This window comes from Patella vulgata, chromosome 4, assembly GCF_932274485.2.
Source record: "Patella vulgata chromosome 4, xgPatVulg1.2, whole genome shotgun sequence".
Classification (NCBI taxonomy): domain Eukaryota; kingdom Metazoa; phylum Mollusca; class Gastropoda; family Patellidae; genus Patella; species Patella vulgata.
Window position 1 is genome coordinate 61,165,041 of NC_065882.2, and position 13,397 is coordinate 61,178,437.

Sequence of the window (13,397 nt, forward strand, 5' to 3'; positions counted from 1 at the left end):
TTCTATAGAATGAAGAGTTAAGTACACATAGAAACCTCATGATCATTGCTAAAACATTAAAGAACTGTACCTTACAGAGGATATTGTGTGATTATATAAGCATGATTTTATTTATTTTATTCTTGACATTTGTCCCTATTAGGTTAATATTTTAAGATTTATGTGTTAAATATATTATTATTAAGGATGTTTTAAAATTTCTTGATCGAATTACAGCATGATATTTTATCATTCGTTGATCATATTACGGAGAATATATATTTTATTTAGTCATGGGATTATGATGGTGTTAAAAATTTGTGTTTAGCTTGGTTTTAACAGTTCTCAACAGGATATCCTTGAAATAAACTAACATCATAGATTGACAACAAGTGGAGCGCATCAAAATCCCTTCTTATTATTATCTGACTGTTAAATATATGATACATTGTTGTACATTGTTGCAACTCGTCAATAAACCCGCTGACAGTTAGAGAGATAGTCCATAGAATTTTGTCATAAAACTTGTCCCAGTCAGCGTGTAGTAAGGTACCCATTGTTCAAAATGGATCCCCCCATTGTTCCCTATTTCATAGCTAAAACAAGATTAATCTTCATCACATTAAATCCCCGACACATTCATAGACTAATCAAAATTATCAGCACATCTAATCACTAAACCACTATAGTCGACCAATCACAATTCATTTGACATCTAGGATAGAATTGTCGCAGCTCGCCTAGACATGATGTATGAGGGAGACATCATTATTCCTAACTAACAAACTGTCATCCTTGAATAATAGATATAATAAATTCTCCCGACCTTTGAAATGTGAAAAATTCTTCCTTTAATTAAGTGTTGTGTTCTGTCACTTAGGTTTACTGTTTTGTATTAAAACATGAATCCTCCAACAGTTTCCTGATAATCTTGAGAAAACACTGTCTAAATATTTATCCAAATTATTATGGTTTTTTTCTGGGTTTACCCCAAAATTACCATCAAAAATCCATTAATATTGACATTTTATATTTATCATGTTTTGAAGCAGTAATGCAACTAAAAAAAAAAAGATTGTTATAAAGGAATTTCGAGATTGTTATAAATGAATTTCATTTTGTGTAATAAATGAATTGCCAGTGTGAACGAATGAATGAAAATCTCTATTTACGAATAATTATTTTTTTGTGAATATTTTCTGCTTTATTAAATATAATAAAAAATATGCAAATAGATTTTGATAAAGGAAAAATGATTCATAATTGACCAATTTTTAGATTACCCAGATTCTTAAAAGATTGGTTGTTTAGCTGACTTTTTTTAGGAATATTCCTTTGTGGATCAAATAATCATGTATATTTACTGGCATGCTATTAATTTTCAGAAAATTGCAAATTATAATGTTTTATGAAAATCTAGATACTATTTAAAGAATTTATTAATTTATAATGATATTAACACTTGGAAGAAAAATGGAAAAACAAACATATTTTGACTTTTGGCGAAACTTTCAATGCTGAGACAAGGACAAAAATTCTAAAATCTACTAAAAAGTTGGGATAAAGAGGCAGCTGGTCCTTTTTCCACCCCCACATATAATTTACCTTTATACCTAGGGTTAAGGTTTTATTATTTCCATTCAAATTTTGTTTCAAAAAGATAGCTTTAAGTCATTTACTTCAAGTAGGCCACATTAATTTCTAAATAACTAAGAGGTGCTGTACCCAAAAGATAATTTGAACATTTACTGACTGCCCGAATGATTCATGCTCTATTTAGAATGTTATATTTCACTTTCAGGCCCTTTGGGATTATCAACTGCAAGTGATGGAACCGTTTTTAATTCAACTAAATCGTGGGTTATGTCCGATGTAAATAATTCTTCTTCAAGTAAGTTCCTTTATTTATTAGAATTATTCAGGATTGATATTTGAATAGCGAGTGATTGCACAGCATTTCCAGAAGAAACCTATTTTGGCGTTAAAATGGATTTTAAACAAGCAGCTTTTGAGTTTCTGTACCCCACCCCCAAAGTATGTGTAGCACATCTGTTATGAAAATGGAATAGGATCTTAATTCTTAGTGAAAGCTTTATGTTAATAAAAGATGTGCAAATAGGCCTTTATATATATTTAACTTTTATTCTTTTGGCCTCAAACCATTTTATTTTGTTTATCCTTACCATGTTTTCTTATGCCAAAACAAATAGGGATATTTAAGATAAAATTTTATTTATTTAAGTTGTGATAAAATCGGAACCCACCCTCGACACTAGTTCCCCTGATTCACCTTTCACTTCTGCTAGTGATCTTGAACAACTTACAGGTACTTCACTTGCATTCTAGCATGCACAGTGTACTTGCATGTTTATGATATGGTGTGACAGCATGTGCATAATATGATGTACTTAGATGTTTACGGTATGGCTTCATGCACATAATATGGCGTAGCTGTGTTAGTATTACATAATCTGGCTAATTGTTCATTGTATGGTATAGATGTAATGGTATTATATATGGTGTACCTGGTGTGCACCACATGGTGTTCCTAATATTTAATAATCATTTTAAAATATTTAGTGTGGATATGTATACCTCATAGGCAGTGTTTTTCAGGTTTTTCTGTATGTCAGCTTACTTTGCTGATACCAGAACATATCAAGTTTTTATCCATTTATAAAATTCAATTATAACAATTATTTATATAAAAAAAATGATTTGATGTCTATCTGTGTATTTGTCACCAGAAAATGTTTAAAATTTACTAGCCAAGTATAAATTTAGTGATTGTTGGGAAGATGTTAGTGTATAAAAATCCCTTTGTTTGATATAACTAGTAAATATGCATGCTATGTAGGAAAATGTTTAGAGGGCACTACTGTGTTATTCCCTTTTTCCAGCGCGTGCATATATCCATTATGGCTATATTTGCTGTATGTTATAGAATGTAGATCTAAAGAAAGCAGTTTGATAAAAGTTGAATGTGTAGGACATAGATTGTTAAATTAATTATGACAAAGATAATATGCCTACGCAATGTTGTTGTATATTGTTGTGACTCCTGTTAGTCTTTCCATCCATCCATCTGTCTATATTGATTTTAAATGCTTTCGATAATTACTTTTACAGTTATTGCCCTTGATCACTTTGAACACTAATCAACCCTATAGAGCTTTAAATTACCATTTGATTGATTTATACACAGCATTTATGTTTATAGATTTTCCATGATTTCTGAAATTACTTTGCTTATGTGGACATGTTTTGTTGCCTGGCAAACTACCTTTATCATTGAAAGCCTATTGATAGATTTCTGCATGATTGAAATACAGATAATATTCAACTAGTTACAAAGTTTTATTGCTGTCATTTATTTTCATGAAATATAAAATATTTGAAGGTCAAAGCGAACCCTAAATCGCAACCTTAATAAGAATACCTAATCAATATCTAACAACCAGAAACTTAAACAACAGTAGGCCTATAAGTACAATTTCACCATTTTTACATGCACATTTCTAGAATTTTGTAATGTATGTTATTATTATTTCATTGATAAAAAAAACTGATTATTTGTTTTTCATGTTGATTTTTTTTTTTTTTTTTTTTATTCAGGAGATCCAAATAAATCTTCGCCTTCATACCCAAATTCAACTTTCCCTACAAATTATTTTAGGTAATTAGTTTTTGATATATTTTATACAGTTTTTTTCCATAAATACTAAATACTGAGACCTATAAGATGGCTTGGTTATACTGAAACCAGCTGTATGCTATGAACATAGGACTTAAATGCAGATACTTTGTAGAATCCAATTTTAAGAATGACCCATTTACTCGTGTAGGTTATATACCTTGGTTAATGTTTATTAGAGATTATTTTTTAAGGGTTATCATTTATAGTTGAAAGAAGAGATACAATAGAAAGAAATAATACAGATTTGTGCTTGTTAGATGATTTTGATACAACACTGAGAATTATCTTGAGATTCAAGTATAAAGTACCCTTATGCATGACTGGGAAAACAAAATCTGTTCACATGTGTTTTGAAAATGCACAAAAATTGAATTAAAGCCTTGTAAACAGGGTGGAAAGACAATTTATCAGAAGCAAGTCATTTCTTCGACATAAAACATTGACAGCTCTTGGCTTAGTTAATAAAATACAGATTCTAAACAATCTTGTTATCAGCTTAGCTATTGGTTGAAGTGAAGCACCACTTCAGCCTATCAAATGAAACTTTAGTTTGGTATTTGGGGGATCTACAAGCCACTTCAGATGATGTGTTTATATTCGAAGGGTTTTAGATAACTCTTCAAACTTTACAAATTACCTTTACATAATGTTTTAAGTAGCTTTCTTGTCAAACAGCAGTTTGGGTGTTTCATATAATTTTTATACACAGCTCTTTATCATCCTTAGTAATGATAATTACTTTATATTTCCCTCGTTTAATGCCGTCACTGCATCTGCAACTAGGAACTCTTAATTTCTATTACCATGTTTTTCTGTCAGATAAATCACTTGAGAATGGACAGTTTAAGCAAGATGTTTTAGATTTTGATAAAGTGTAATCTTCAGAACAATTCAAACAAGTCCTCTTTAAAGCTTGAATCTGCATCGAGGATAAGATCATGATGTAATGAAAAATTACCATAATTTCTCAGATTTTAGTTACAAGCAAAGAAATCGAAACTCAAATGTGTGAATTGATAATATCAGGAGAGAAAACTACTTTAAAACCTCTAAGTTTAATGAAATGTGATGAATTTTAATTTCCAGTCAAGAAAATAGTAATAGTGACAGTGCAAGTCAGCAAAGTAACATAACAGCAGTTACAAGTACAGCCGACAATATGAACGCCTATATGGGACCGAGTCAGAATAGTACGTTCATGCCGGCATATGCCTACCCTGGCACACAGACAGGCTATGGAATGGCATCATCTGGTTTTACTACAGATAGTAAGTTCTAGTTACTCGTTCATTTCTAAATTTGTAAAATGTTCAAACTTTACTAAAGTTGTGTCCATATCGGCTAAATTTAGTGTATCAAGTACAAAAATAACAGCCAGCTTTTTTTGTTGAGGAAAGTCAGCTATTTAAATCTTGTCACTAAAAGAGAAAGGCTTATTGACCTGGTCAAACTTGTATTATTTTCCAAATATCTCCCCTGCGACATATAAACCTTGAGTCTAAAAATAAATTCAGCAAAACGAATGTTTTTGTTTTTTAAAGGTTATAATGACCATGTTTGTGCTTTAGGTTTCATCACATATTGTAGTCTAATAATGAAAGTTCATTAAAAGCGTAACGAATTAATGAAACCCATGTAGTTTAATTGTTTGAATAATTCAATTAAATGTGATTTAAATTATCCAGATATTACTTCATGCTACATTTAGTTTTTGCTGAAGTTGAAGCCACAAGATCTGCAGGCTTTTGTTAGAACAAATATTCCGCTTGGAAGATCAGACAAAAATTTAAACGTTTTTATAGCAAGATCATCACATCCTAACAATCCTTTTTCAAAAGATTTAATTTACTTGGGACAAAATACTGACAAAAAGCCCCGTAGGCTTAAGGTGTTGCTACTATTCTATTAATTTGTCGGATGAAAAGATTTTATGAAAAGAAATCATTCCGAGCTCCGTGTATCATTAAAGTACTAAAGACCCACTGTGATTGCCAACTAAATCAGTTTTCTTTTATCAAATGGAGCCGCTATGTCGCTATTTATCACAAACAAAACATTCTACAGTCTCACCTGAGAGAAAATGAGATTAAGTCAAATAATATCAGGGGTTTTTCTGCTTGATTAAAACTCACAGTTTATTTTAAACTAAAGGGTTTTTTAATGGTTGAACGAGTGTTTTACAGTAGTAGTGTGGAATTTACCTCTTAATTAGATATAGCAGACACCATTTTTTGAAATAATTGAAAATCACTGATTAGCATATGGGGATATAGAATGTTTGAAGACAATATGATCTAGTGATTTATATTAGTTCGACCTCTTTGATTTAGGTAAAAATATTGTATTGAATTTGGTTGATAAGATATGTTACTTCACTTTGAGATGGAGCAAGCTATGTATGATGAACTGCTTGTTTAATAATTTTAGTTTCATTTTTGGCTTAACTATGTCGACAAAGAAAACTGTGAAAACAAAATCAATTATTTATATATTGACCCCCTGATTCTTCAATAGTCGTAAAACATTCGACAAGGACAAATCAACATAAAAAATCAATTGAGATCAAGAATTTTAATTTTGACTCGATATATATTTAATTTTCATTGTGTTTTTCAGTGCTAAAAGGTCAAATTAAGGCTCAAACGAGTCAGACCACTGCTCCAACATGGGGATACCCTTCAAACTCTGGTTATTACGGTAAGACTGCTTTCACCAAATTTATTCTGAAATTTTAATATCTTTGAAAATGCCATACTGAAAACAAGCAAGTAAATGTAAACAGAACCCTTTAATTCAAGGTATACCATCAGATGAAATATCCAATATTACAGATCGTCCATAAGTATTTTTATTGTCAAATATATTCAATTGAAAATATTATTATTACCACTAATAATGGAAATCAGAGCACACACAAAAAACTTGTATCGATATGTGTAGTTGCCTGTCTTTATATGCAAGTCACTACAGAAATATAGACAGAAAAATAGTGGTATGAAATCCAATTATGCTAATGTAAATGCATCCATATCTTTACGTTGAACTTTATTGATATGAATAATATTATACAAAATTTTATAAAACAAGAAAAATTTGATTTACTACTATTCAGAATGTTATATTATTAGATTGTTTCATTTCTCATTGTAAAAAAATAAAATGATCTTTTATTTTATTCAGGAGCTAATAATCCAAATAATCCTTATGCAGCAAATTCTGTTGGATATACCACACAAGCAGTAAGTTTATTATTAAGCATTCTTGCAAAATTTTAAAACTTGATTTTATAATGTTCATGTTCAAAAGCATAGAAACCTTGAATTTTGTGTCAAATAATGTAACTTTTTCAGAGAAAAATGAACTCTAAACTCTTATGACCATCATATGTTTTTGATACTATCCCTAAACCTTGCTGAGACACAACCACATCTTATCAACATGGGTGCAGAGATCATTTTACATATACTCTATTTTCATACTTATACATTTGTGCTTTTTCGATCACAGATTTTAAAAACTATTGTAAAGAAACTGCAGAATTATTCATTAAGGACATTTTCAGATTTCCTATAAAATGAATGAAACAACTGAAATTATAGAGTTTTGACTTAACTGATCATAAATCATTGGAGATGTGACATGATTTATTTTGGTCAGCATTAATATAATGATCGCTCCACATGAAAATAATTAACATCAATATAGCAAATGGAATAATCTACTCTTAGCTTTGACAGGAAATAAATTATATTCTTCATATTTTATGAAGAATTGTTTTGATTTTATTGCTGCCATTAAAATATTGTTCAATAAATCTTCTTAATCTACATTCATCCATAATGTGTTCTGTCAGAATCTAGAGCAACATCTCATATTACATTCTATTATTTACTTCAAATGGGTAGATTAAATACTTAAATAATATAATGTAGAATTAAAGCAGTGATATTTGAAATTAGGTGAATAGACAAAGATTTTCTGAAATGAAAAAGGAATTCCGGTTTAACCTTGTTTATCATTCTGTCTTATTCCTCGGACTTGAAATTGTAGAATACTCTTAATCTTTGAGGTTAAAGAAACTTGGAAAAAACATAAAAATCTGTTCTTATTACCCTACCTACTTTCCTGGAAAATCATAAAACATATGAATTTGGGATTTAAAATAAGTCTCGTAATTGGAAACTAGACAGACTTCACAGGTTTCAGCAATTTAAAAATATAATTTTGTAACATGAAGCCAGTTATTTTTTTGAGTAATGAACAAACCTACCAAATAACAGATTACAAATAAATCGTGTAATATGAAACAATGGCAATCATTGGCTATAGCATAGCTGCGAGTCTGTACTGACAGACTTTGTCATGGGCCATATGTTAGGGATTTATGATGAGTGGATAAAATCTTCCTAATCCATCAACACTAATCCCTGTCCAATTTTATTTAATTTGCAAATGATGCCATGTGCTCTAATAGACGCTATGCCAGTAGTGGATTCTGCCTTGCTAAAATAAATTGATCTAGATGAAAATGAATTGATTGTTCTATGTTCAGTGAATTACTGGTAGATGTACTTTTAGATTTGAGTGGTAATCAAGAATTTTCTGAGTAAATTTTAAAAACTATAGTATTAATATTTACACAGCATCATTTTGTTGCCACCATTTGTTCTTCCATCCATCCATCATTGGTCCACAATTTCTTGTGAACACTCTAAAAACTGCATTTATCATCCGATCTTTTTAAAATTCATACATGTTCTTTACATTGGTGAGACGATGAAATCTGTTGTATTTAACCATTTTTCGTTCAGTTTTCATCCAATCTGTACAAAAGACACCTATTGAATTTCAACAATTTATGTTAATTACTTCAAGAGTTTTGGCCCTTGTTTCCATTGGTAGATGTTTGTGAACAGGTAGAAAACTATAAGGCATTATTCAAATTAGTGAAGCCTTTTGAATTTCAAAAATATCTGATAATTCTGATTACTGCCTATGGATATCTAAGCTGATGAGGGCATATGTTTCATTACTTGGCAACCTGTTTTTTTGGATTTTTTTAAACAATAAACACATATGCTTCAATGCCAACTCTGCAACTCAGATGAATTCTTAATGCAAATTTGGTTATAGTGCTGATAATAAGAAAGATAACTTTAATTTCAAACAATTATAACTGCATGATTTTTATTGGAATAAGTGCCATGAATAATATGCATACATTATTATGTGTTATAAACGTAACAATATGAATAATTAAATGAACATAGTAAAAAAAATGCTGTTATTGAAATAGTATTTCAAAGAATCTCCTAAATGTATAATTGAAGTTTTCAAAAGAAATAAACAATGTGCTCAATGATAAATTTTATATACTTTGGTTTCCTAAACGCAGTGACCCAGGGAAAAAATGCTTCGCTGGTATACAAAGACAAGGACATTGAATGTTGTTTCTCTTTTGTCCCAGGCGACAGGCTTAATATTATGTGTCATCATAAATCTTACAGAGCCAGCCAGGCAATCAGAAATGGCTGCGTAGCTCACGTATCAAATTACCTGTACCTTCATGTTTTAAATAGTTGCCGAATCATTCTATTCTTTTTTTTTTTTTATTGTTCAATGTTTTTTTTTTATGCCATCACAAAATAATCAATGAGGATTTGAGAATGCCTGACGTGTTCTGCCTTTCAATGAGTTTTTGGATTAATTCTTTATTTCCTTGTGATCAATAAAAAATTAAAATATATTAGCAGTTATTGTCACCAATTTACCTTGACTAATTAAATCTCAACTTTTTGTAATTTTGAAGTGGCTAGGATTGTCGTTTCTCATTGTTATTGTCAATCATAATACTTTACATGTAATATTCTGGAAAAGAAAAACATGTATCCATGCATTATTTAAAATCATAGGTCTTGGTTGCATACTTAAATGCAAGGAAACTTGTTTAAACTAGATGTTTTGTCATGGTAATTGATGTTTTTTTTGCGTGGAATAATGATGGGTTTGTTCGTTACTTTTAATAATTTTTATCTGTGAACAAAGGAAAGATTTACAACATGAAGTTCAATTTCTGGGTCATGCTCTTAAGTAGGAAAACCGGATGACTATCTGTTGTCTTGACAATGTTATGATTTTTTAAATCAAACCTTTTGGCAATTTCTAAAACTAGTATAGATTTTAGAAGTAGACCCTGAAATATATCATTGTTTATAGAACACTATTGATTCCTGCAAAGGATCTTATTAAGATCATTTGCATGTGAAGATGACCATACATAGGCTTTTGAATCCTATTTCTGTCTTTTAATCCAATCTTCACTATTCTTGTTACTTTAGGGTATGGAAGGGCTGTTTCCAAATTATCCAGCACCAGCTCAAGGATTCTATACTCAATATCCAGGTTATATATCTAGCCCTTCAGTTACCACATCATCTACAGTGCCTTCACAAACTTATCAACTGTCCGTTCCCCCCTCCTCTACTACAGCAGAATCAAGTAAGTTCTTTAACAATGTTTTGTTTACAGTGGATAGGGCAGAGGTAGTCCATACCAGAAAAAGTGTCTGAACTTTAATATGCAATATGTTTATGGATTCGATTTTACGTATATGTTTCAAAAACACCTGATAACATCCTATTGAAGGTGTTCAAATAGCTATCAGTTTTTTTGTTGTACTTTAGTATTTAATAAGTTGAATCTTTATTATGAGTTTAATTAGAATTGGTTTGAAATTTATAATTTGTTGCCATATTATTGGACTTCAGAAGTGACCTTCTTTTAGTCAGCTGTAAAAAAAGTTTGTATCAACACTTTTATTAAGGTGGCTAAATTGCACAATTTGCTTTAGCTAAATTTGTAGAATGAACTTGACTATTTATTTTAACATCAGTTCTCAACAACTCTTTTTCAAGCAAATTTGTATTTACCTGTTAATTTGTTTATCACTTTCTAATTTATCCCTTTCATTTCAGATTCTATTTCCAGTGATCAGCAACAACAACAGTATAACAGCCATCATATAACCAGCCCCTCCCCACCATTACTAGAAAAAGGTACTTGTCAATCAAGTAAGTTTTTAAAGGTCCTACCCACCTTAGGCATAGTTAAAGTTGATGTTAGCATCCATGTGTTTTTAATATGCATGCTTCGACCAGTTCACTGGATCATACTGTTTTCGTGTGAGCTTTGTTTTGGTGGAACAAATATTTTGGAAAATATTTATTATTCATAATCATTATTTTGTCCAATCTGTATTCATTCAAGTGCATGAGTCAATATGAGATAACAAAATATTCAAATCTTAGTAAATGTTATTCTTTTAAATATTATTAATATGTAACATTGTGAATAATTAGAAAGTGTTTGTATTATCTATGTGGGTAATGACTTTTATAAAGCTACATGTAATAAATCTTGCATGGATTTATTCTTATTTATGTTTTAAATGTCTAGTATTACAGAGACTGTATTATAACGCTGATGTTAATGTCCAATGTTGACACCCATGTTATATATCATACACTGGAACTTTACCGTAAATCTTTGGGTATTGGGGGGGGGGGGGCAGGGCAAGGCATGTTGCCCCCTCTTCATTGCAAACATTTGTAAATATTTGACTTCCTTTTGCAATTTTCTTTATTTTTTAATTTGGACATTTAAATTTAAAAGAAATTTTGAAACTGAATTGGATGTTATCAAAATTAGATAATTATGAACATTTTTCTGCAGGAAATAGAGGTCAGCGTTCCTCAAGAGGTCGTTCCCGTGCCCAGCCGTCCCCTGGTCCGGAAACAGATTTAGAACGAGTATTTATTTGGGATTTGGATGAAACCATTATAGTATTTCACTCTCTATTAACAGGATCTTATGCACAGAGATATGGCAAGGTAAGGCAATATATATATATATATATCATTGTTTGAGAACAAGTGAGAGACACACTGTGGTAGGATATTAGTGAACAGGGAAGAGGCACACTGTGGTTAGGATATTAGGGAACGTGGAAGAGGCACACAGTGGTTAGGATAGGATATTAGAAAATGGGGAAGAGGCAGACTGGGGTTAAGGTATAAGAAAATGGGTATGAGGGACACTGTTGAAAGGTTATTAGAGAAGAGGTAAGAGGGAGGGACACTGTTGTAAGGATATTAGGGAAGAGGGCCACTATTGTAAGGATATTAGAGAACAAGGAAGAAGGACACTATGGTTGGTTACCATATGATCAGACAAGTGAGCTTAAATCATTAGGAGGCCACAACTCCTAATCTCCAGTTCAGAAACATCTTATATCGGGGTGGATTTTAATTAATTATTTGGGAATTCATAAATCAATGCAAAACCAATATACAGCGCTTAAGCTGGTGGCAAACACAAACATTTAAAGGAACTACATGTGTACATAGATGACTATTCTTGTTAATATGTAACACTGATGGTGTGAATTCTGTGTTAATGTTGTAATAAATAAAACATAAAATTTTGTAGCAAACCTTAAATAAATATATAAACTCCTCCCCTTCTCATAGATTTAAAAGCCCCTCCCCTTGACCCTTAACCCCACAACAGGGGTCATCTTCACAAGCTTCACGGGTCATTAATCAAGAAGAGAATACTGATGAAGTTTAGTCAAGTGTTTAGTAGTGTTTGTTGTTCTGCTTCATTGGGGTTTCTAGAGTCTGTAACTTCAACCACTAAATTACTTGAAAAATCTAATAGTATTCTTTTATTATCTCTTCAAAAATCTAATCGGTTTGTCTGTAATCTCCTTAAATCTTTTGTTATTTCTGATTTCCATAAAATGAAGAAGACATTGCAGGTTGAAGGTGTGGGACTTTTTTTTAATTTATTTTGATCAAAATAAAGCATTGAATTGGATTGATTTGATGTGCAAATTAGATTAGTGATGGGTCAAGCTTTAAATGATTTAATTTTTCCATTGGATAAGTATAATGAAATTTGTTTATAGTTGAAATTATTTTTGATAATAACCAAACATTAACTTAAAGGAGCTAAATCACTAATATTTTGGACCTACAAATTGACACAAATGGGTTGCAATGTATATAATAATGTAAAATGAATGTAAATAAACTGATTTACATTCAATCTTTTCTGCTTTTACTCTAATTTCAAAGCAGTTATGTTCGGTGAAATACGCCAGAAGTCTCAATTGAATGGCAATCTCTAGCGACTGGTTATTCTAGTCTACACCGATAGTATTTATTGCGCATGCTCTCCAGATAAGAATATGGGGGTCACCGTTTGACATGACTTGTGGAATATCTCTAACCTCGTTTCTCGAGTCACTTGTTACAAATTGCGCTGAAACGCATTAAGGTACAAGATTCGTGTACCAATCGTAAAAAGGTTATTTTGTCTTAAATATTGGATATCAGAAGCCCATCTTTTCCCGGTAAAATCACAACACCTATGTTGATTAAAATTGACAAATAATTTGTGTTTTCAATGTCGAAGGTTTTGGATGATACTGAGTTAGAGACTTAGCTACTTTAATTTCTGCACTATTTACAAGCCTATCTGTATATGTTTTATTTTGCACAAGTACAATTTTACTTGGGTGGTGCATGTTAATTTTTGTTAAACATAATATTTGAATAAATTTTCCTTGATACCAGATATTAACCATCCCATACTATGACGTGATTTTTCCTGAAAACTTAAAAACATTTGACGCAATATAGGGAATACCTGGCAAATG

The 13,397-nt window shown here is 30.9% G+C and overlaps 1 protein-coding gene across 5 annotated transcripts in view; it reads left to right on the top strand.

Annotated features, from left to right (window-relative positions):
• Positions 1-13,397, top strand: part of LOC126817486 (eyes absent homolog 1) — a 118,193-nt gene that overhangs the window by 81,194 nt on the left and 23,602 nt on the right. For 3 of the 5 annotated variants that reach the window (XM_050544495.1, XM_050544500.2, XM_050544499.2), the window contains 9 exons: positions 1,781-1,870; positions 2,222-2,305; positions 3,595-3,655; positions 4,763-4,944; positions 6,293-6,373; positions 6,857-6,915; positions 10,015-10,174; positions 10,651-10,746; positions 11,408-11,565. In XM_050544495.1, coding sequence (XP_050400452.1) covers positions 1,781-1,870; positions 2,222-2,305; positions 3,595-3,655; positions 4,763-4,944; positions 6,293-6,373; positions 6,857-6,915; positions 10,015-10,174; positions 10,651-10,746; positions 11,408-11,565 — 971 coding nt within the window. The remainder of the gene's footprint in view (positions 1-1,780; positions 1,871-2,221; positions 2,306-3,594; positions 3,656-4,762; positions 4,945-6,292; positions 6,374-6,856; positions 6,916-10,014; positions 10,175-10,650; positions 10,747-11,407; positions 11,566-13,397) is intronic. The other 2 variants (XM_050544497.1, XM_050544498.1) reach the window with 2 other exon arrangements.